General features: G+C 47.1%; 1 protein-coding gene across 1 annotated transcript; it reads right to left on the reverse strand.

Moving 5' to 3' along the window:
* Positions 1-1976: 1976 nt before the first annotated feature.
* On the reverse strand, positions 1977-21067 carry LOC115074229 (glutathione S-transferase Mu 5-like). The gene is given in 9 exon segments (XM_029573518.1): positions 1977-2240; positions 2323-2433; positions 6036-6131; positions 6301-6401; positions 6569-6581; positions 6583-6651; positions 8596-8660; positions 20581-20656; positions 20912-21067. Coding segments are annotated over 9 exon segments (675 nt in total). The 5' UTR covers positions 20948-21067; the 3' UTR covers positions 1977-2132.
* Positions 21068-23420: the final 2353 nt, after the last annotated feature.

Consider the following 23420-nt stretch of genomic DNA (forward strand, 5'->3'; position numbering starts at 1 on the left):
ACAGAGGATCCTTAGCTGTGGGGGAGTGAGGGGTAAAGCCTGGGATAAGCACAGAGGATCCTTAGCTGTGAGGGAGTGAGTGGTAAAGCCTGGGATAAAGCACAGAGGATCCTTAGCTGTGAGGGAGTGAGGGGTAAAGCCTGGGATAAGCACAGAGGATCCTTAGCTGTGGGGGAGGGGAGGGGTAAAGCCTGGGATAAGCACAGAGGATCCTTAGCTGTGAGGGAGTGAGTGGTAAAGCCTGGGAGTTAAGCACAGAGGATCCTTAGCTGTGAGGGGAGTGAGAGGTAAAGCCTGGGATAAGCACAGAGGATCCTTAGCTGTGAGGGAAGTGAGGGGTAAAGCTGGGATAAGCACAGAGGATCCTTAGCTGTGAGGGGATGGAGGGGTAAAGCCTGGATAAGCACAGAGGATCCTTACCTGGGGGGAGTGAGGGGTAAAGCCTGGGATAAGCACAGAGGATCCTTAGCTGTGGGGGAGTGAGAGGTAAAGCCTGGGATAAGCACAGAGGGATCCTTAAGCTGTGGAGGGTAGTGAGAGGTAAAGCCTGGGATAAGCACAGAGGATCCTTAGCTGTGGGGGGAGTGAGAGGTAAAGCCTGGGAGAAGCACAGAGTATCCTTAGCTGTGAGGGGAGGTGAGGGTAAAGCCCTGGGATAAGCACAGAGGATCCTTAGCTGTGGGGGAGTGAGAGGTAAAGCCTGGGATAAGCACAGAGGATCCTTAGCTGTGAGGGAGTGAGTGGTAAAGCCTGGGATAAGCACAGAGGATCCTTAGCTGTGGGGGGGAGTGAGAGGTAAAGCCTGGGATAAGCACAGAGGATCCTTAGCTGTGAGGGAGTGAGGGGTAAAGCCTGGGATAAGCACAGAGGATCCTTAGCTGTGGGGGAGTGAGAGGGTAAAGCCTGGGATAAAGCACAGAGGATCCTTAGCTGTGAGGGAGTGAGGGGTAAAGCCTGGGATAAGCACAGAGGATCCTTAGCTGTGAGGGAGTGAGGGGTAAAGCTATGGGATAAGCACAGAGGATCCTTAAGCTGTGAGGGAGTGAGAGGTAAAGCCTGGGATAAGCACAGAGGATCCTTAGCTGTGGGGGAGAGTGAGAGGGTAAAGCCTGGGATAAGCACAGAGGATCCTTAGCTGTGAGGGAGTGAGGGGTAAAGCCCTGGGATAAGCACAGAGGATCCTTAGCTGTGGGGGAGTGAGAGGTAAAGCCTGGGATAAGCACAGAGGATCCTTAGCTGTGGGGGAGTGAGAGGTAAAGCCTGGGATAAGCACAGAGGATCCTTAGCTGTCGGGGAGTGAGGGATAAAGCCTGGGATAAGCACAGAGGATCCTTAGCTGTGGGGGAGTGAGGGGTTAAGGCCTGGATAAGCACAGAGGGTCCTTAGCTGTGGGGGGAGTGAGGGGTAAAGCCTGGGATTGTGGTCCTTATTCACCATAATCTTCTATGGATTAATTTTTACTTTAACATTTTCTCCTGGCCACCCACCATAAGTAGTTTTACTGATTTCTCCTTCCAGTTACATTTTATAATATTGTTTGGGTCTCGGCCCATGCTGCACCCAAATCTCCACTCAGAGCACATTTCTGCAGAGAAGTCTTTATTTTTAAGGATTGCACTGTAACCAGCAGCAGCAGTTGTGAGAGTGTTAATGTCACAGGGTGCGCTCCCTCAGTTTGGTTTGTGCCGTTTGCCCGCCCCAACTACCACATATTTGAGGAACAACCGTTTGACCTCAGTCCTCCCAACTCAAGCAGAGAGTTGGTGACCAATCAACATGTGCATGAATCTTTCTGCCACCCGAAAAGTTGTCTTCCAACTGAAGAGCAAGCCCCAAGATCTGTCAAGCAACCTCTTCTAGCAGTGCTCAGTTATCCCCTGCCTAATCACTGAGCAGTTCCCAATAATCCCTCTCCCATCCAATAACCCTTCACCTTGACCCCAAAAATGAGAGAAGTGCTGAAATGAAACCAAGAGCACTGTTTTGTCTTCCCTTTAATGACAGCTATTCAGCAGCTAGCGCCCATCTACAAATCAGATCTCCATCTCTCCCCGCACCGTGAAGGAAGAAGGGATTCTGTCTTTCCCACCACTAAAGAGGCTTCTTGCTCCTTCCAGCTCAGACCCCTCACTTCACTTGCAGGTCTCTGGTTTTTGGTTGCACCATTTGGCCATTCTGTTGTTAACTGGCGTTTTCATATAGCGATCGGACTTCATGTAGGCAGCAATCTTCTCCAGAGCCTGCATGACAGACAAAGAAGATCTCAGGAGACCTCGAGATACGAGACCCATTCCTAAACTGAAACCTCACAGGCCACTTTACCTCAACACGCTCAAGAAAAGATTGCAGGTTTTTGAACTGCTCAAGGCACTTGGACTCCAGCATTCGATGCTGATCCAGAACATCGTACATGATGAAATCAACAAAGGTAATCTGAAGAAAACAGCAGCAGAAAAGTAAGTAGTTTGTGGCCTGCTCGCACATCAGCACCGTCGGCTGCTCCCCACTGCCAACCATCATCGCCCGGGGCACTGGATACACCTGTTCCCCACTGCCAACCATCATCGCCCGGGCACTGCATACACCTGCTCCCCACTTGCCATCCATCATCGCCGGGCACTGCATACACCTGCTCGCACATCAGCACCGTCGCCTGCTCCCCACTGCCAACCATCCATCGCCCGGGCACTGCATACACCTGCTCCCCACTGCCATCCATCATCGCTCGGGCACTGCATACACCTGCTCCCCACTGCCAACCATCATCGCCCGGGCACTGGATACACCTGCTCCCCACTGCCAACCATCATCGCCCGGGCACTGCATACACCTGCTCGCACATCAGCACCGTCGCCTGCTCCCCACTGCCAACCATCATCGCCCGGGCACTGCATACACCTGCTCCCCACTGCCATCCATCATCGCCCGGGCACTGCATACACCTGCTCCCCACTGCCATCCATCATCGCCCGGGCACTGCATACACCGTGCTCCCCACTGCCATCATCGCCTGGGCACTGCATACACCTGTTCCCCACTGCAAACCATCATTGCCCGGGCACTGCATACAACTTTCACTTAGTGATCAATCTTTCTTGTAATGAAATCAAAGTGATGCACATTAAAATTGTTACAAAAATGCAATAAGCAATTTACAAAAATGAACATTTTAGGTGGCATTGGCAGTAACTGATAACAAAAGCAGTCCGATCAATTCAAATGCATGTGCAAGAAAAGAAAATGTCTTTAACGCCTTTCTAAACTTAGAGAAATATTTTTGTAAGCGTATGGCAAGGGTAAGAAGTTTCAGAGGCTGTAGCTGGAATGATAGATCTGATTTTTGGTGTTTTAGTTTGATCATGTTTGTATGTCAATTGTTCTATTTTACGAGTATTATTCTGTTCCCCACAGAATACAAATATTTTAAATGAATAGGCATGAAAAACTCATTTCCCGGGTTTCTCTGGGTCAAGGCAATGCTAATAGCTTATGCTGTGAAGAATAGAGAGTGATGTGGGCATAGAAGATTTAAAAGATACAAGACCATACCCCAACCAAGAGCCTTAAAGGTTGAATTGAATACAGCCCTAGGCTGACATCCTGGGAATGTTACCTGTCAACTTCACAACATTTTATTTATTTTGAAAAGTTTATGTCCCGCACTCTACAAATGTTTTAGGTGGCTAAACCGAACTATAAAAAACTGACAGAGAAGTACTAATATAAGAATATGTTAAAAGTGAATAATCCCTGCTCTGAAGGAGAACATTTAGGGAAAGGCTATGGAGAAGAGATGTGTTTTCTACAGTAGAGGATGTATTGCATAAGGTATTTGGGATAGCGTTGACCTGCTACTGAAAGGGCAGGTCACCTGGTGAGATCTAATCTATTACCTAACTTTGGGTTAGGAATTTCTAAAAGATTCTTGTTGGAGGATCCTAGCTGTCTGGTTGGCTTGAAAAGTCAAAGGATAGAATTTAGCCAAATGGGTGTCTCATTTTGTAGTAATTTGTAGATTAATGTTATCAGTTTGTATTTTATGCTAAAGGTAACTGGAAGCCAGTGAAAGGTGTATAGTACGGGGGAGATAAGGTCATGGAATTGTGTACCAGTTAGAAATCATGCTGCTGCATTTATTCTGCCATAATTGGTAAGCTGGTAAACCAAGGTACAATGAGTTACAGCAGTCATCGAAAATCAGAGATTGTAATACTAGACAGTTCAAGCAGAGATTTTAACCATTATAGCAATGCAGTTTATAGAAGGATGATTTCACAATTGCAGAAATAAGTGGTTGCATAGAAAAATTAGAATCTAGGCTAACACCTTAATTTTTCGCTTTTTGGCCAGTTGGTATGTAGTGCCCTTGATGATTAAGCATATTGGGAATTTAATACCTGTAAGAAGTAGTATTTCCATTTTACCAATATTGATAATTGGTTGTGAGTACAGGAATACTAGAGCAAGGGTATCAGAGCACGAGGAGTTGTAAGGAATGAAAAACTGTATGTCAGCATAGATGTTTAATTTGCACCCAGATATGAGAATAGGACTGCAGAAAGCGCAGAGCCTTGGGGGAACAGCAGAGGACACAGAAGAGCCTGACTTGTGATCTGTCAGACAGATAAGAGGTAAACCATTTTAGAACTGTTCCTGAGATACCAACAGAATGATAACTGCTTAAGGAATATTTCAAGATCCAAGGTGTTAAATGCGGCTGTTAAGTCCAGAAGGATCATAACGTACTCTGTGTTTGAATCAAATCCACAAATGTGTGTGTCAAAAGTTGATGTTTCTGGCCTAAATCCATATTGATGTGAATCAGAGATAGCATTATTGATGAAGTCGGATAATCAGTGAAGGACAACCGACTCAATTATTTGGTTAATAACAAAAGGGATGAAATTGGTTGATTAATCTGACATGTCCAAAGGGTCAGCGGTCTTTTTTTTTTTTTTTTTTTTAAGATAGGCATCACAGAGGCTTGTTTTAAAGGGGATGGTAATGTCCCAGAGATAGGGATAGGCTAACAATATCAGCTATGTATTGTGAAGTGTAATCTTTGGCTGATTTCAATGGGTTGAGTGGGCTTGAAGATGATTTTATTTTTGTCCAAATTAAATATGTAGTATCTGCGGTTACCTCTGAAAATAAAATTCCAGCTGAGCTGGAACTGAAGATGGAATTATTGGTAGTGGAAGATGAGATGTTTTCTCCACGAATATTTAGCCTTGTCTTCCCAATGTTCAGTGGTAATTGAGTGAAGGGTATTTTTCTTCACAATAGCTGATTTAGTAATACGAAACGAGGCTGAGCAGTCATTACCAGCAATATGTATTTTGGAAAAAGAGTTTGTCTCAATGTGTTTTCTACACAAATTTAGATAGGATCAATATGCTTTCTTTTGTGGTGGAATGGGATTTTATTTTTCTAATTATCTAAAATTTTGCTTCATCTTTTTAAATTCAGGAGTACCAAGGAGCATAACGTTTACGAGGTAAGCGTTATCAGTTTCAGGGATGCAACTTTGTCTATGACAGCTGTCAATTTTCATGATACTGCCTGATAAATATCAGTAGGCAGCGAGTAAGAATTACAATTACATTTATTTGGATCAGTTACCTCTAAGTAATGTTTCTGTTGGTATAGCATTTACTGCGATGGATTGTCAACTAAGCGTGCATTTTACTGAAATAAGGTAGGATTCCAGTTTCAGAAATAAATTTAGGACCATGGATTTATGAAGAAGAAATCCAGACAAACAGTACAGCTCCTTTGGTGCTTTTGTTTGGCCAACTCCAGTATGAAGACTGTGTTGTTTCCCCAATAGCTATAACTGTGACTATGTCCCACCTTCCAAGATATCAATTAATAGTGATCTGGAGGAGTGTACTGACCAAGCCAGCTATATGCAAAAAGTGATGTTAACATAACAGCAAAACCACCATTCATATCCATAAGCCAGCTTGCCTTCCCCCACTCATGTCTCCACATTAACAGGTCACTTTAGCATATGTGCATTAATTACATCATACCTTCTCTCCAGCAAACCACTTCCTGTCTCCCAGGAACTTGGAAAACAACTTCAGATTTCCAGGAAGTGCATCAAGGTAGCTACCTTTCAGACTCTCCTGTAAGGAGGAATTTCAATCACAGAAACTTGTCAGTGGGATTGAAACTTTAAGACGGTCTGTCCTTAGTCTGAAAAGTTGAATTCACACCTTATCTTGTTACTGCATACTTCATTCACTCTTATTGTCAGTTTACTGTACCAAAACAGAAACAGTAGGGGGAACTCACAAAATTGGGATTATAGGCAATGGTTACAAGACCCATCCGAAAATCCAAGGCCTGATTAACCAACATATCCACCCTGATCATCTCTTTCTCACTCTCTCCACCTAAAAGGCAGAAATAAATCAAGGGAAATATTTCATTGCATCACTAATCCAAACTGAACGAGTAGTATAAAAAAATCCGTCCTCTTCCCCATCTCTCCCTCTTATACTGGTGCATTTGTGCTATTTAGCAAACAGCAGCACTAATCTGCAAGAATACAAGTACTTACATAGATTGTGTTTTGCGTGCTATGTAGCGCAGAATGGCATGACTCTGGCTGATTTTTAAATCACCATCAATTAGATAAGGGATCTTCAAGGAAACACAAAAGAAATGGTAATTTTTATCCATTCTGTAACTTAACACTTTCATACTAAACAATATTCAATCATCCTCAACCCAACCATTGCACGTCCTCTCAACCCAATACTGCATGTCCTCCTAAATCAGCCACAGCACACCCAACAGTGCAGACTAGCAAGACAAACCACAGCAAACCACTGTAGACCATTCCATAACACAACTAACCAATCCAATCAGGTAAATCCAACCACGGCAGCTAGAACAGCCCATGCACCACTGCTCATCAACCATTGCACATCCTCTCACCCCAAATACTGCATGTCCTCCTATATCAGCCACAGCACACCTAACAGTGCAGACTAGCAAAGACAAACCACAGCAAACCACTGTAGACCATTCCATAACACAACTAACCAATCCAATCAGGTAACTCCAACCACGGCAGCTAGAACAGCCCATGCAACACTGCTCATCCACCACAAGACACCCAACCATTGCACATCCTCTCACCCCCAAATACTGCATGCCCTCCTAAATCAGCCACAACCACACCTAACAGTGCAGACTAGCAAAGACAAACCACAGCAAACCACTGTAGACCATTCCATAACACAACTAACCAATCCAATCAGGTAAATCCAACCACGGCAGCTAGAACAGCCCATGCAACACTGCTCATCCACCACAAGACACCCAACCATTGCACATCCTCTCACCCCAAATACTGCATGCCCTCCTAAATCAGCCACACACACACCTAACAGTGGCAGACTAGCAAAGACAAACCACAGCAAACCACTGTAGACCATTCCATAACACAACTAACCAATCCAATCAGGTAAATCCAACCACGGCAGCTAGAACAGCCCATGCACCACTGCTCATCAACCATTGCACATCCTCTCACCCCAAATACTGCATGTCCTCCTATATCAGCCACAGCACACCCAACAGTGCAGACTAGCAAAGACAAACCACAGCAAACCACTGTAGACCATTCCATAACACACTAACCAATCCAATCAGGTAAATCCAACCACGGCAGCTAGAACAGCCCATGCAACACTGCTCATCCACCACAAGACACCCAACCATTGCACATCTCCTCTCACCCCAAATACTGCATGCCCTCCTAAATCAGCCACACCACACCTAACAGTGCAGACTAGCAAAGACAAACCACAGCAAACCACTGTAGACTATTCCATAACACAACTAACCAATCCAATCAGGTAAATCCAACCACGGCAGCTAGAACAGCCCATGCACCACTGCTCATCAACCATTGCACATCCTCTCACCCCAAATACTGCATGTCCTCCTATATCAGCCACAGCACACCCAACAGTGCAGACTAGCAAAGACAAACCACTGTAGACCAATCCAATCAAGTAAATCCAACCACGGCAGCTAGAACAGCCCATGCACCACTGCTCATCCACCACAAGACTCCCAATTATTGCACATCTTCCCAGAGCAACCAGTGCATGCTCAGCACAGCTTGTCCTCAGGGCAGGAAAATGTTAGGTTTCTTGGTTGCCAAAAGCTGTCAGCAAGGCCTGAGGAGTGAAGAGTTGTGGCAGCAGCTGACAGTAGGCCTCTAGGCTGTATAATGCTGCAGCAGTGGGCCCGGGCTACAAAGGCTGCTAATGGCTCACAAAGTGCAGAAAATCTGGCTGTGCCAGGAAGCATAGAAAAAGGGAGGAAGGTAGGGTCCTGTGAGGGAGCAGAAACGGGAAGAATACCTGGAGAGGAAAGAGCAAAGAAATGCACAAAAGGAAAAATAAAAGGAAAAGAAAGTTGAAAACAAAATTAAAAGACAAAAAATAAGGAAAAAAGAAAAAGAATTGCATTGGCTCCTAAAACTTTCTGGCCAACAAGTTGTTGAACTATTTTTGCACCCCTGCTGTTCTTTCAAGTATAACAGGGAAGGACAGCGCCTGCAATGCTCACATTTGGAAAGTCCAGTCCCAGTTTTTCCTTGTCCTTCAGCCACTCGCTTTTGTCATAATCAGGAGCTTAAGAAAGGAAACAGATTTAGCATAAGGAATTGCAGATCTGAACTGGCCCAGCCACCACAGGCTGCACTCACCACTCCACTTCCAATAGACATTTTTACACTTTTTTTGCTTCTCTGTAATTCTTTGAGGACGGCAGGGACTCCAGACCCACAGGGACGGGACCTCATCCAACGCTGCCCACACAAAGCATCTCCCACAGCCTTCTGGAACGAGCATGGGAAGTGTTGTGCAGAAGCCTGAGTTTTATGTACGAGCACTCACATAAGCCAGAAGGCTACGTACGAATCATTCTGTTGTGCTCAGTGAGAAAGCAACTTTCACTTCTTTGAGGACTGGCAGGATGACTAACAAGTGAGGGAATCTCTAGCTAAGGGCTGCCTTCAGCAACAAAGTTAAGAAGGGAACCAGATAATAAAACGGGCCCTGCAGGAATAAGTTGGATTCTATCCTTGAACAGGCCCAATCTACCACTTCCATGTCAGAAGTCAGTGTCCAAACAGCAATGGGATGTACCTAACAGGTCGATACAGTAAGGTCGAGGTAGAAACAGTGCGGCAGTGTCAGGCGCACCCTTCCTCCCCGCACGCACAGTTCTCTTCACTAACTCCCCGATACTCTCCTCTAATCGTATGCAAATGCAGGCCGTGGCTTTAAAGCGGTAGGGAAGGCTTATGCCCGCGCAACCCATTTTACTGTATAGGCGCTTAATACAGCGCCTATACAGTAACCCTGGGTGGCGCTGGTGCCTGTCATTTCAAATGGCATTTGAAATGACAGGCACCAGGAAGTGTAAAAATCAAAATTTTATAAATACCTGTCGGAGGGGCCGCGTGGGTCCAGGCGGCCGGCGGGATCCGGGGGGCCGGTGGTCGCGTGTTAAATCTAGGCCGCGGGCGGGTGGGCGCCTGTTCCGGGCGGCGGGTGGACGCGCGTTAGTTTCAGACGGCCGTGTGGGTCCAGGCGGCCGGCGGCGGAGGGAGCCGGGTGGTCGCGTGTTAAATCTAGGCCGCGGGTGGGTGGGCGCCTGTTCCAGGCGGCGGCGGCGGCAGCGGGGGGACACGCATTAGTTTGAGACGACCGGCGGGCGGCGGGTGGTCGCGTGTTAAATCTAGGCCGGGTCTGCACAGGCGCGCATTCATTCATCCAGGCGGAGGAGCCGGTGGCGAAAGCAGCCGGCTCCTCCGCCTGGATGAATGAATTCATTCACTGCCGGTGGGGGTTGCCTCTCCGGCAGCCCCCACATGCCGTGACGTCACGCCTTGAGCGCCGAATCGCAGGGGTCGCACAGGCGCGCATTCATTCATTCACTGCCGGTGGGGGCTGCCGGAGGCAGCCCCCACCGGCAGTGAATGAATGCGCGCCTGTGTGGACCCGGCCTAGATTTAACACGCGACCACCCGCCGCCCGCCGGTCGTCTCGAACTAACGCGTGTCCCCCCGCCGCCGCTGCCGCCGCCGCCACCTGGAACAGGCGCCCACCCGCCCACGGCCTAGATTTAACATGCGACCACCCGGCTCCCGCCGCCGCCGGCCGCCTGGACCCACGCGGCCCTCCGACAGGTATTTAAAAATTTTTATTTTTTCTTCTGACAGGTTTTATGTGTCCCACATCATTACATTTTCTCGATCATCTCTGTATGGCTTTTTTTTAAAATTGTGTTTTATTGTTTTTGAGTATCTTAAGCGGTGTCGATGGATTTGTTACTAGACTCACAGTCCTAACTCCTACTAGGGGGAGGCGGTAAACTAACACGTTACGGCCGCGGCAAAACAGTGCGTTACTAATGAGAGAACCTGAGTGCCCGTTACGGTATCGGAGGGGAATAGCTAATTCCTTCATTATACAGCTAATTCGTTCATTTACATGCCGGGTGCGGGAAGGGTTACGCGTCTGTTTAAGAAGCGCTACGGACGCGCAAAACTGGAGACTGTATCGCTGGTTTGCCTTACGCGTCCGAATTGTGCGCAGCGAGCTCGTTACAGACGAGAAATCTTCAACTGAACTTTACTGTATCGAGCTGTAAGTATATTAGGACAATGGCTGAAGACCTTTCACGCATTCATCAGGGCCCAGAGCTCCAGAACATTGATTTGGTCTTCTCTAGGGCTGAGGGTGAGGCAGGAGGCTTCTGTGCTCAGAACAATCTGGTGAGCTGGAATTTGGGGTTATCCAGATTAATATGGGAAAACACAATTCAATGCAAAATTATTTAGAAACCATTTTTTCTATGTACAAAGCAATCCTAACACAAACAAAAGTTGCATAAGGTAAAAAATGATAGCAGGTGAGGATACTGCTCTATTGTTACTCAGCTGCCCTAATGGTGGAGTGGTCCAAGGTGCTGAACTGAAGTCTTTCTTCTTCTCTGTGCTCAGTCTTCTGCTCTCCCGATGGAGTCGGGGGTTCGAATTCCACTTCTGACTGCTCATTCTTCAATTTGTTTCCTTGATCCTTCAACATCAATGGCGGGGGTGGAAGGAAATTAGAATCAAAAAAAGTTACCAATAAGGGCCCTGACCTCAGTGGTCAGACCAACAGTTAAGTATGAGAAAAATAAGTGTGAAAGCTTGCTGGGCAGACTGGATGGGCCGTTGGCTCTTCTTCTGCCGTCATGTCTCCGTTTCTATCCAGTCTGCTGTTCTGTGCAGGTTTCTTCTGAGTCTTTATCCCTCATCCTTCTGAAAGCCATTATTGTTCTGGTCTTCACCACCAAATGCCCGACAATGGTCCTGAGTCTACCCTCTTGGAGTTTGATATCAGGACCCATAGATATAAATCTACCACAATGGTACCTTAAATTAAATAAGAATGGCAATAACGCTGAGATCAGATAAGCCAAACAATGGAAAATACCAAATATACGGTAATATCAAGCTTGAAGCAATACTAAAACAACAAAACACACCACAGTTGTCTCATTGAGTTATTCATCCTTGGTACCATCCCGGCCTGCGGATTCTAAAAAGACAAGAACAGCACTGAGTGCATGCCCCACAAGAATAACTCTGCCAAAACCAAGAACAAATGCTTGGTTGCTAATCACACTTATCAGAAATATTGTCTGCTAGAGAGAAACACTTGATTAAGACTAAAAGTAGCAGCCAATTGCCCTAAGCAATTATTTAAAATGATTGCTCAGATTCCTAATCAGCCTGCTCTCCTTCCACCAGAGGTGAACTGAGCAGCTTTCTTCTCAGAGAAAATTAAATCCATCTCTAAGGAATTTCCCACAGACTTTAATCTGGAGGTCCCCCATTTCTGACGCCAGCTGTCTTCTTTCAATTTAACCTCGTATCTCATGGCTTCTCAGTTACATTCAATGCCTTCACTATTTCTGAAGAAAGAGGTTAAGCTAGGCCGAGAGCATCAATTACTGTAACTCCTCCCTAGTTTCTGGCCCTCATTGCATGCAGATTTATCTCATGCATATTCATTGTGGATATCCTGAAACCCCAGCTAGCTGCAGATCCTCCAGGACAGGTTTGGGAAGCCCTGGTCTACATCATGATGCACGTCGGCTTTCCAGGCATGGACTAAACGTTAATCCAACTAAACTGGAAGCTTTATCACCTTCCATCATTCCTGAAGTGCCTGGTACTCCCTTTATATTAAAGGATACTGTAAATACTCTAGCAGCTCATCTAGATGTCAAGTTGTCTATGGTTTCATATATAATCAAAACATCTTTTTTTTCTGATAGGTCTGCTGATCACAACTGTTTTTAAATCCCTCCCGATTTAAAATTGTTGAGCTGTGCCTTTGTCATGTCGCTGATATTGAACTACCTATTTCTTCACTTAAGCTATTACAGTTGCTGTAAAATATGGCTACAAAGGTGATCTGTGGCCTAAAGAAATACGATCATGTGACCCTATCTTGAAGAGTTTACATTGGCTTCCTGTCTCTTGCCAGATTAAGTTTAACATTGTGTGTGCTGCACTTTACAATTCCTTTCTATCTTTCAAGTTGTTAATCCCTTATTCCCCAGATCATTCACTGCAAAATAATGTATTACACCTCCTTCCACCCTCTGCTATCAGACTGGAGACCACTTGAGAACATAAGAATATAAACTGTTGCCATACTGGGCCAGACCGAGGGTCCATCAAGCCCAGCATCCAGTTTCCAACAGTGGCCAATCCAGGCTGCAAGTACCCATGCTATTACTGCCAGTAATAAGCAGTGGCTATTCTCTAAGTCAACTTGACTAATTGATACACGTTCTGCAGCTGATATAAACATTCTGCACTACATCTAATACTGGGTTTAATAGACTAAAAAATTATTTTACAAACTGCAACTCTTAAAACATCTTTGCCCTCTTCTTTTTCATCATGATTTCCGAACTATTCTATTCTACAGTCCCTATGAATGTCGGTATAGAAAAGAGTTAAATAAATAAATAAATAAATAAATACAGTCATTGCATTGTCCGACAACTGCCCAATCTGACTACCCAGGCCTCCAGGTAATTAATGTTCCAGAAGTCCTCTTCTTTTGTCCACCGTCCCTGGGCCACCAGCTCCTGACAGTGAGCTCCCCAGCCCCAGAGACTTGCATCTGTCATGAGAATCAACTAGTTTGGAGAGGACAGGGGCACAACCCTGTTCAGATAAGCTTCCTGTAATCACCACTTGAGGTGACAGCAAATTCCCATTGGTAGATGGAGGCGAATCGAATAGTTTTGAGACTGTGGGTTCCAATGTGATATCAACTAGCGTTGAAGAGGACACGTGTGCCTTGCCCATGGCACTACTTCCAGGGTTGCCACCATCAACCCGAGAACTTGGAGAAAGCTCCACACCATCGGGCATACTGTGTTCACCAACTGATGCATCTGGCACATCAACTTCTGTATCCATGTGGATGTTAAAAAAGACTGCCCCGCCTGATGTAGGGCTGGGAAGGCTTGAGGCTGCTCTTGGCCAGGTTTACTACCCAACTGAGTTCCTGTAACAGGGAGATCACTCTGTTGGTTATTGGGAGACTCTCTTCCACGGACTTGGCCCGAATCAGCCAATGGTCCAAGTATGGGTGCACCAGGATCCCATCTTTTCTCAATGCTGCCGCCACAACCACCATGATCTTGGAGAAGGTTCTGGGGGCGGTGGCTAAGCCAAAGGGTAATGCCCGAAACTGATGATGACCCAGCATCGCAAAGCGTAGGAAACATTGGTGTTCCTGCTGGATTGGAATATGTAGGTAGGGCTTGGGTAGATCCAGGGAGGTTAGGAACTCTTCCGGTAGTATGGCCATTATCACAGAGCATAAGGTCTCCATCTGAAAATGAGTTTCTCGCAAGTGACAGCTGATGCTCTTGAGGTCCAGGATGGGGCGAAAGGAACCTTCCTTCTTGGGTACAACAAAATAAATGGACCACCACCCCATATTTTCCTGGGGCATAGGTACTGGGATCACAGCCCTCATCTTGAGGAGTCTTAGGCAGTCTCCACTGCCTGCTTCTTGTGCTGGGAGTAGCAAGGATACATGAATACGTCCCGAGGAGTGCTGTGGAATTCCAGTGCATATCCCTGTCGTATGACTTCCAGTATCCATTTGTCTGAAGTAATCTTGACCCACCATGGTAAAAGAAACAGGTGACCCCCTATCTCCTCGTCCCGAAGGTGGGTCAGTAAAATTTAATTGGGGGGTTCGGGACAAGCCTGAACCTCTCATGGGCTGCTGGTTACGAAAGGACTGGGACCTCCCAAGGAGTCGAGACCTCTGAAATGTCGAATTTCTGTAGGGGCAAAAATGCTGGGAACCCTGCAACGACCCCTCATACAGGCCGATACAGTACAGTGCGCTCCGACGGAGCACACTGTTAACCTGCTATTGGACGCGCGTTTTCCCTTACCCCTTATTCAGTAAGGGGAGGAAAACGCGCGTCCAACCCGAGGCACCTAATAGCGCCCTCAACATGCAAATGCATATTGATGGCCCTATTAGGTATTCCTGTGCAATACAGAAAGTAAAATGTGCAGCCAAGCCGCACATTTTACTTTCAGAAATTAGCACCTACCCAAAGGTCGGCGCCAATTTCTTCCGGCACCGGGAAAGTGCACAGAAAAGCAGTAAAAACTGCTTTTCTGTGCACCCTCCGACTTAATATCATAGTGATATTAAGTCGGAGGTCCCGAAGAGTAAAAAAAGTAAAAAAAAAAAATTTTTAATTTGAATTCGGCCCGCAGCTGTCGGGACGAACACTGGACGCTCAATTTTGCCGGCGTCCAGTTTCCGAGCCCATGGCTGTCAGCGGGCTCGAGAACAGACGCCGGCAAAATTGAGCGTCGGCTGTCAAACCCGCTGACAGCCGCCACTCTGGGCCAAAAGGAGGCGCTAGGGACGCGCTAGTGTCCCTAGCGCCTCCTTTTCCCCATTTCTACCGTGCCACCTAATTTGAATACTGCATCGCGCGCACCGTGAGGAGCCGGTACGCACGCCGGGACGGCGGGCATTCATCTGCTCTCCCGCGGACTTTACTGAATCGGCCTGATGGGCAAGGGATGCTGCAGCTGCTTCCTCTTATCTTCTGGTAACTGGGGAACTAGAGACTCTCCCCATTTACTTTCTATTCGGGAGCTTTTCCAACTCGCTCCCTAAGAGAAGGGATTCTTTAAAAGGCATCTTTGTAAGATTAGCTTTGGAGGTTGTGTCAGCTGACTAATTCCGCAGCCACAGCTGTTGTCTGGCTGCCACCACTGAGGCCACGCCTCTGGCCACAGTACAGATTAGGTGAAAGCCTACGTCTGCTAAAAAGGCGGCAGCGCATTCCATAACTGCTCTGGCATCCATCACCGAGTCATCAACCTCCTGAGAGAGAAGCAGACACAAATGAGCCAGCAGAAACGATCTACAGCATCAGAGGCCTGTTTAAGAACAGACTCAAGCCGTCTATCATGCACATCCTTTAAGGCCCCTCCTTCCTGCACCGGGATAGTTGTTTGTTTAGAAAGCATCCACTTTAGGGAAATGCAAACGTTCCCTTACCGCTGGGTGCAGAGGGTAGGGAGCTTCCAATGCTCGGTCCCCTTTCAAACTTGCTTCTGGGGCATCCCATTCCAGATAAATCAACTCCTGGATGTCGTCCATCACTGGAATGAGGGAGACCTTCTGCAGGGAAAGCAGAATGGGATTCTTCTTTGCTTCCATCTTAAAAGAGTCCACCCCAGGAACTCCCAGCATCTTCAGGGTCTGGGAAACCAGGGCCGGCAATTCGTCTCTATGGAAAAACCGCAACATGGTCCAATACGGTTCCAAGGAATCTGGGTCCTCCTCTTCATCCATGCCCACCCCCTTGGTAAGACAAGGCAGCCGGACCCATGCCTAGCCCAGGACCAGTTGAATTTCCCTCTCCCACGGATGATCCAGTCAGGGAGATACTGAGGTCCAGTGACCAACCCATCATCCGAACGGGAGGAGCCTGGCTTAGCAAAGTCTGAGGAGCTCAGATCCCTTTGGGCTTCCTTGCTGCACTGAAGTTGGCGTCCAGGTCTAATACGGCAAGCATTGCAGAGAGGAAGGCACTTAGTTGACGTGATACAGAGGCATTAGGACATTTCCCGTTTTATTTTCCATACCCTTCCTAATAATTCCTAGCATTCTGCCTTGTCTCCCACCACCCACCAGAGTAAACATAAAACATTTGTGAAAGTAACCAGGCTTTGATTTGGTTAAAAAACACTTCAAAACTGATTATAACAAACTTCCTGAGGCAAATTCTTTCTAAAAATAGAGAGCAATTACAGAGAAGGCGTTCTAGCTCAGGCTCTTCCTGGGCTGCCGCCTCCATGAGCAGGTAGCCCGACACCCCACCAATCTGTTCTTCTTTTAATTGGCTGTTTTTGAAATTGAATTTAAAAAGAAAAAAACACCCTTCCCCCTGGCTCCTTGAGCACTGCCAGGACAATGGATCAGTATCAATCCTGGTTGGCCACAGCACAAGAGGACCCTTTTCAAATTCAGCTCCTCCCTCCCGCTCCTATTTATATTTGGACGTCCCCAGTGCTCTCCCTCCCACCCTGCACTCTGTCGGGTTTTCGGTCTTCATACTATTTTGATGCAGCGGGGGAGGGAGAACCTGAGCAGGAATGTAAACTTTGTATGATTTGGAGTTTCTTTGGGGTGTACTGGGCTGTAGGGTCAGGGTTCAGCCCTGTGGGTGATTGGCTCCTCGCTGGCTGTGGCGGGGGCCTGTGGTCAAGCGACCTGGAGGTAGTGTCAATTTGCCAGGCTGTGGCGGTTGACTTACCAGGGACTGTTTTCTGCAGATTATGTGTAATCTTTATCTTGTTGGGCTCCAGTACTTGATTGTACTAAAGCTGCGTGTTTGACCTCCCAAACTTGTGTTTATAGAGTGATTTGTGTGCGTCAGGGTGAGAGGAAAGCCCCTAGTGTCTTCATATTATAAACTTCATTTCAGGTAAAGAAGGGAAGAAACTGCTCGACAAGGAGTGGCTGAATAAGCTGCAGCTATGCCCTTCAGAACGCTATTTAAAATATTATCCTATGAGCTCTAGGTAGCAGGTGAAGACTGGGCTAATACAATCATATAATGCTTTATACAAGCCCGCATGTGTGCGGCCCTGTTCTGCATCAACAGCAGTGCAGCACCCCAGCCAAAAACAAACTGCAATAATGAAGACGATTTAAAAGAAAAGCAGAGACCAATCTAACAGAGAGCCTGGTCCTGAAGCCCCTGCATGGACAGAGTCCACACGCCATGGGGTGGCAGGAGCAAAATCTGCCCCAGGCAGACATGGGAGGAAGGCACAGCCCTGAGGACCTCGAAGAGGATGAATTTTGATTATGGGAGGGTGACAATATTTAAAATAAATATTTCATGCTTTCCAAACTCTTGTCCAATGCGGATTACAATTATATGTCCATAATCCTATCAGAAAGCAGAATAAATAAAACCTTCCACTTCTAATAACTGGAGCAGATGGATTCATTGCCCCTGCTCAAGATGTCATCCAAGTAAGGAAACAGACACAGAGTCTGCTGGCCTCAGGAGCCCTGGTGCCAATTCAAGAGCAGCACAGCTCGGTAGGGGTGTGCATTCGTTTTGAACTTAAATGGAAAACGCAACTTATTTTTTTTTTTTTACTTAAAAAAAAGATGAGGCTTAAACGATCGGATTTCCAACATATTCAACATAGCTATGTTGAATAAGTTGGAAATCGCTATTGTTGATCTAAATAAAAATTTAAGCCCCTCACCCTCCTTAATCCCCCCCCCAAGACTTACCAAAGCTGGCCAAAAGTTCCGTGAGGGTCCGGGAGCGGACGCGTGGGGAATCACGTGACGTCCGCGTCACGTCGGAGTGAGGCGGCGTCACGTGATTCCCCTCGGGTTCGCTCCTGGACCCCTCGTTGGGCCCAAAAGGCACTTTTGGCCAGCTTGGGGGGGGGGGGGTCAGGAGGCCCCCCCCAAGCTGGCCAAAAGTTCCTTTTGAGCCCAACGAGGGGTCCGGGAGCGAACCCGAGGGGAATCACGTGACGCCGCCTCACTCTGACGTGACGCCGACGTCACGTGCTCCTTGCAAAGGAGTTCAGGAATGGCGTCCTGACCCCGCTGGACCACCAGGGAGTTTTGGTAAGTCTTGGGGGGGGGGGGGGGGATTAAGGCGGGTGAGGGGTTTAAATTTTTATTTGCACATATGGACATAGACTCAACTTATCGAATTCTCCATATGTCCATATTGACCGCAAATGGGACCCCCTTTTGACTTATGGACTTATGAACTTAAACTTTTGGTCTGCACATCCCTACAGCTCGGAGACATTGCACGCACCGGTGACCAAAACGGTTCCCATTCCTCATGCCCCTTCCAGAGTGGCGTGCAGGGGCTGGATTACATGGCCCTCATAAGATCTATACAGGACAAACATTTCATCCTATAAAGATCCAAAATGTATGAACTTTAATTGGAAAGATTATAGGAAAACTGCAGCTATGATAATGTGTGTGAGGACAACAGTGCAGAAGCAAGCACCTGATTTCTGCTTTGTACATGTCTGGCGTGGCTGAGAGGAGTAGTGACGTTTAGGTAGCTGGGCATGCAGAGATGCTTCTGTGTGCAGCTGGCTTACTGCAGGCTCTTGCTATACAGCAGGGTTATAATATAATTCAGTAACACTGATTTCTGCTTTGTACATGTCTGGCGTGGCTGAGGGGAGTAGTGACGTTTAGGTAGCTGGGCATGCAGAGATGCTTCTGTGTGCAGCTGGCTTACTGCAGGCTCTTGCTATACACCAGGGTTATAATATAATTCAGTAACACTGATTTCTGCTTTGTACATGTCTGGCGTGGCTGAGAGGAGTAGTGACGTTTAGGTAGCTGGGCATGCAGAGATGCTTCTGTGTGCAGCTGGCTTACTGCAGGCTCTTGCTATACAGCAGGGTTATAATATAATTCAGTAACACTGATTTCTGCTTTGTACATGTCTGGCGTGGCTGAGAGGAGTAGTGACGTTTAGGTAGCTGGGCATGCAGAGATGCTTCTGTGTGCAGCTGGCTTACTGCAGGCTCTTGCTATACACCAGGGTTATAATATAATTCAGTAACACTGATTTCTGCTTTGTACATGTCTGGCTTGGCTGAGAGGAGTAGTGACGTTTAGGTAGCTGGGCATGCAGAGATGCTTCTGTGTGCAGCTGGCTTACTGCAGGCTCTTGCTATACAGCAGGGTTATAATATAATTCAGTAACACTGATTTCTGCTTTGTACATGTCTGGCTTGGCTGAGAGGAGTAGTGACGTTTAGGTAGCTGGGCATGCAGAGATGCTTCTGTGTGCAGCTGGCTTACTGCAGGCTCTTGCTATACAGCAGGGTTATAATATAATTCAGTAACACCGCTTGCTCGCCTGCTAGGCAGTGACCCTTTGCAATGGATCAGAAGTTGGGGTGGTGCAAGCAGCTGACTAGGTTATTTATCGTGGCCTCACATGTGCCTGCCAGCACTCTGAGGGACAATGTAATAAGGTGTGCGCAAAACACTGCTTATTATATGCATAAATCATCTTTTTACAGGTTACTAGGCTTTAACTCCTAACGCATTACCTCTGTAATGCTGCGGCTTTATCACTTCCACACATATTTAACAACATAAGCCACCATAGTGGGTCCATCAAGCACCGTTTCTAAGTACCCCAATCATTAAATAGGTGTTTTACTAATCTGATTATTGTGAATTTTGTTTTACATAAAATTGTTCTATTTTATGTTTACTGATTTACTGTCCTTGCATTGGCGTATCAATAAAAGTGGCTTCTGGTCCTGCAGAAGAGCGCAGAGTTATTGGCAAAAGATTAGGGATTTTCTTGGTGGAATTCGGAGGGAAATTATACCTTGCAGTGGGGTTGCTATTCTCTTTGATGACATTTCTTCCATGTCTGTTTATCAGAAAAACTCTGGAAAGACACAACAGCCCCATCTCTACATGGAGAATGTGTAGGCAGTTCCTGGATACAGGGGCTTGTGCTATACAGGGATTCAGCGTTATTAATAGACTGGAGGGAGACCTTGGCTGTTTCTTTCTGTGGTTTTTAGGGAGGGTGAGATAATGTTTGAAAAAGTGCTCTCTTTTATCTTTGTCGTGTACACGAGCGTGCATAAGGGACACCATACACTTGGCTTATGTTTAAGAAACAAGTTTAAACAAAATAGACTTGGTATAAATATGGAATAAACATTAATTTAAGGTTTCCTCTTTGCTCTATATGTACAATAAAGCAGCGAATACAAAATCCAAGCAGTGACAAAAATAAAGAATTTCAGCAGGGGCCGAGCGCTCCCGTCCGGTGCTGAGTGCAAACAAGACACAGGCTGCGCGGGTAAGAGTGGCCGCTTGCGCGGGCAGTGCCGACTTCTTCCTGGCAGGGAAGCACTAAAGCCCCTGACTGTACGTGCAATACCTTCCCCGCAGCTATAACGCTTCTCCTGGTACTCCGTGCCGGTGTACTCCAACAGCAGACGGATAGGGTGCGCCAACTGCAAGAAAGACGGACATCAGCTTTATTCCCGCTCCCCTCCGAGTTTCCGGCCTGCACGTCTCCCCCTCCCCCGCTCCTGCTGCTCCACGTCCCATCACTTTTCCGGGTATCGGGTTTCTCTTTGGGGAGTCGGCTCCCAGCGTCCGGGACGATCTTTATAAAAAGCAAAAAGCCCTCCCAGCAACAAGTTTATCGATTTAAAACAATCAGAAATCCCACCCTGCAGAGGTGCGGAGGGAAGGCTGCGACTCACCCCGCGAATGTCCCAATATCCCAGCGTCACCACCATCCTGGACGTCCCTGCTGCGCGCTCAGAGCAGGACTGAAAGTGCCTGGGCGGAAGGGGAGGCGCGGCTCGCACTCCCGCTCCACGATTGCTTCCCGGGTGAATGCAAGGGCGCGAAGGGGCCGTCCCTCCCCACCCTCCACAATACCAATCAGCCTCTCCCCCGCCCCAAGGCACTCACTCTCCTCCTCCCCTCTACGTCCCTACACTCACTCTCCTCCTCCCCTCTATAACCCTGCACTCACTCTCCTCCCTCCCCTCTACATCCCTGCACCCCCATAACCCTGCACTCACTCTCCTCCTCCCCTCTACGTCCCTACACTCACTCTCCTCCTCCCCTCTACGTCCCTGCACCCCCGTAACCCTGCGCTCACTCTCCTCCTCCCCTCTACATCCCTGCATCCCCATAACCCTGCACTCACTCTCCTCCTCCCCTCTACGTCCCTGCACTCACTCTCCTCCTCCCCTCTAGGTCCCTGCACCCCCGTAACCCTGCGCTCACTCTCCTCCTCCCCCCTACGTCCCTACACTCACTCTCCTCCTCCCCTCTACGTCCCTGCACTCACTCTCCTCCTCCCCTCTACATCCCTGCACTCACTCTCCTCCTCCCCTCTACGTCCCTGCACTCACTCTCCTCCTCCCCTCTACGTCCCTGCACTCACTCTCCTCCTCCCCTCTACATCCCTGCACCCCCATAACCTTGCACTCACTCTCCTCCTCCCCTCTACGTCCCCGCACCCCCATAACCCTGCACTCACTCTCCTACTCCCCTCTACGTCCCTGCACTCACTTTCTTCTCCCCTCTACGTCCCCGCACCCATATAACCCTGCAAAATCTCACCAATCTATCCTGCTCCCCTCTACATCCCACAACAGCCTGGTATATCGCGGTGAAGTTGACATCTTTGTGTGTCTTTGTTTTCACTTTCTGGAGGCCGGTCCGGCCCGTTTTTAAACAGCTTTGGAAGTACAGAGCACATCTTTTCACTCAGAGGCTTTCAGATCCCACATAAAAGCATAGAAGACAAGCTTTGATCACCCAGAAATTTCGAAAAAGAATTTTTACTTCCGCAATCCTCCCGGGACCCGCAAGAGGTTTTTCAACCTATCCGGAGATTCTCATCCACCATAGCCGCGACGTTTCCAGCGAGTTTGAGCTCTGAGCCATGAACCAACTTGAACAATCTGAAATTTTTTTTTCGATAAGCAATCCCGTAAGCTGATCCAGCGGGTTTTTCAATAGTTTAAATCATCTTTTCATAAAACATTCAATTTTGATAAACTTCGGTCCCCCTGACGCAGCTGGAGGCGAAACTCGGCCGTGTCGGGGCTCTGTCGCTCTTACAACATTGTAAATTTTAAATCAGATTTCTTGCACATTCCCAGGATGCAAATGAAAAACAAATAATTGTTTGGTTGCTATATTATTGTCCAGTACATTGTATGCCGCACATTTTTTTTTTTGTTGAAATTTATTTATTTAATAACTTTTTTATACCGACATTCATGGATACATCATTTCGGTTTACATGGAACTAAGAGAAATACAGTGAACGGGGGAGGGGGGGGGGGGGAAGAGTGGAAGAAATGGGGGTATAACAGGGTAAAGGCATAACAGAAGAAGTGTAATGGATGCAACTAACAAGAGAAATAATATTATATAATGAAAGTTATAATAATAATAAACATAAAATAATATAAAACAAACATGAATCGCGCTTTGTATGTGGCATTATAGAGGGAAAGCAAAAAAGAAGTCCAAGTAAAGAGTTTTACCAGGAAAAGCAGAGAGAGCATCTTTTCCTGCTACAAAAGAAGGAGGAATACAACAATTAAAGAGTGAGAGCTTCTTTGATCCAGGAGCGAGGGTCTCTGGGGGAGAAATCCTGGAGCTGGGATTGATCTTCATGGCGGAAGAGATGTCGCTCAGCGCAGGGGCACCCGAGACATCGCCACAAGTCCAAACAGGAGATGGAGGAGAGGAAATATCGCAAGCTCTGGAGGAGAGAGCTACCCCCCTCCCTCGAGCTGGACGGAGAGACGGCGCATGGAGGAGGTGGAGAAGTTCTGGAAGGAGTAGTTACCTCCACACCTAAACCCCAAGAGGCTATACCGGGAAACATGGAGGATAAAGCCCTTCAAGAACTGGTTAATTTACATTCTCATAATGTTTTGCTCTGCAAAACCCCCCTGTAGTGACTCTAGATATGCGTTGGAAAGCCATGACATCAGCTGAGTCAGCAATTTCAACTTTAACACAGGCTTAGACTTGAACAAAAGGGGAATGAATGTTGAAAAATGATGGATGAACACCAGAATAAAATTGAGGAACTGGAGGAGAAAGTTACCTCTATGGAAAATATCCAGGGAACCATAATAAAAGCAGAGGTAAATGCTGAGAGGTTTGCGAACATAGAGAATTCACTAAGGTTTCCTAATTTACGAACTGTGAATTTGCCAGTGGTGAAAAAATGAT

The sequence above is a fragment of the Rhinatrema bivittatum genome, chromosome 12, assembly GCF_901001135.1.
Source record: "Rhinatrema bivittatum chromosome 12, aRhiBiv1.1, whole genome shotgun sequence".
Lineage (NCBI taxonomy): Eukaryota > Metazoa > Chordata > Amphibia > Gymnophiona > Rhinatrematidae > Rhinatrema > Rhinatrema bivittatum.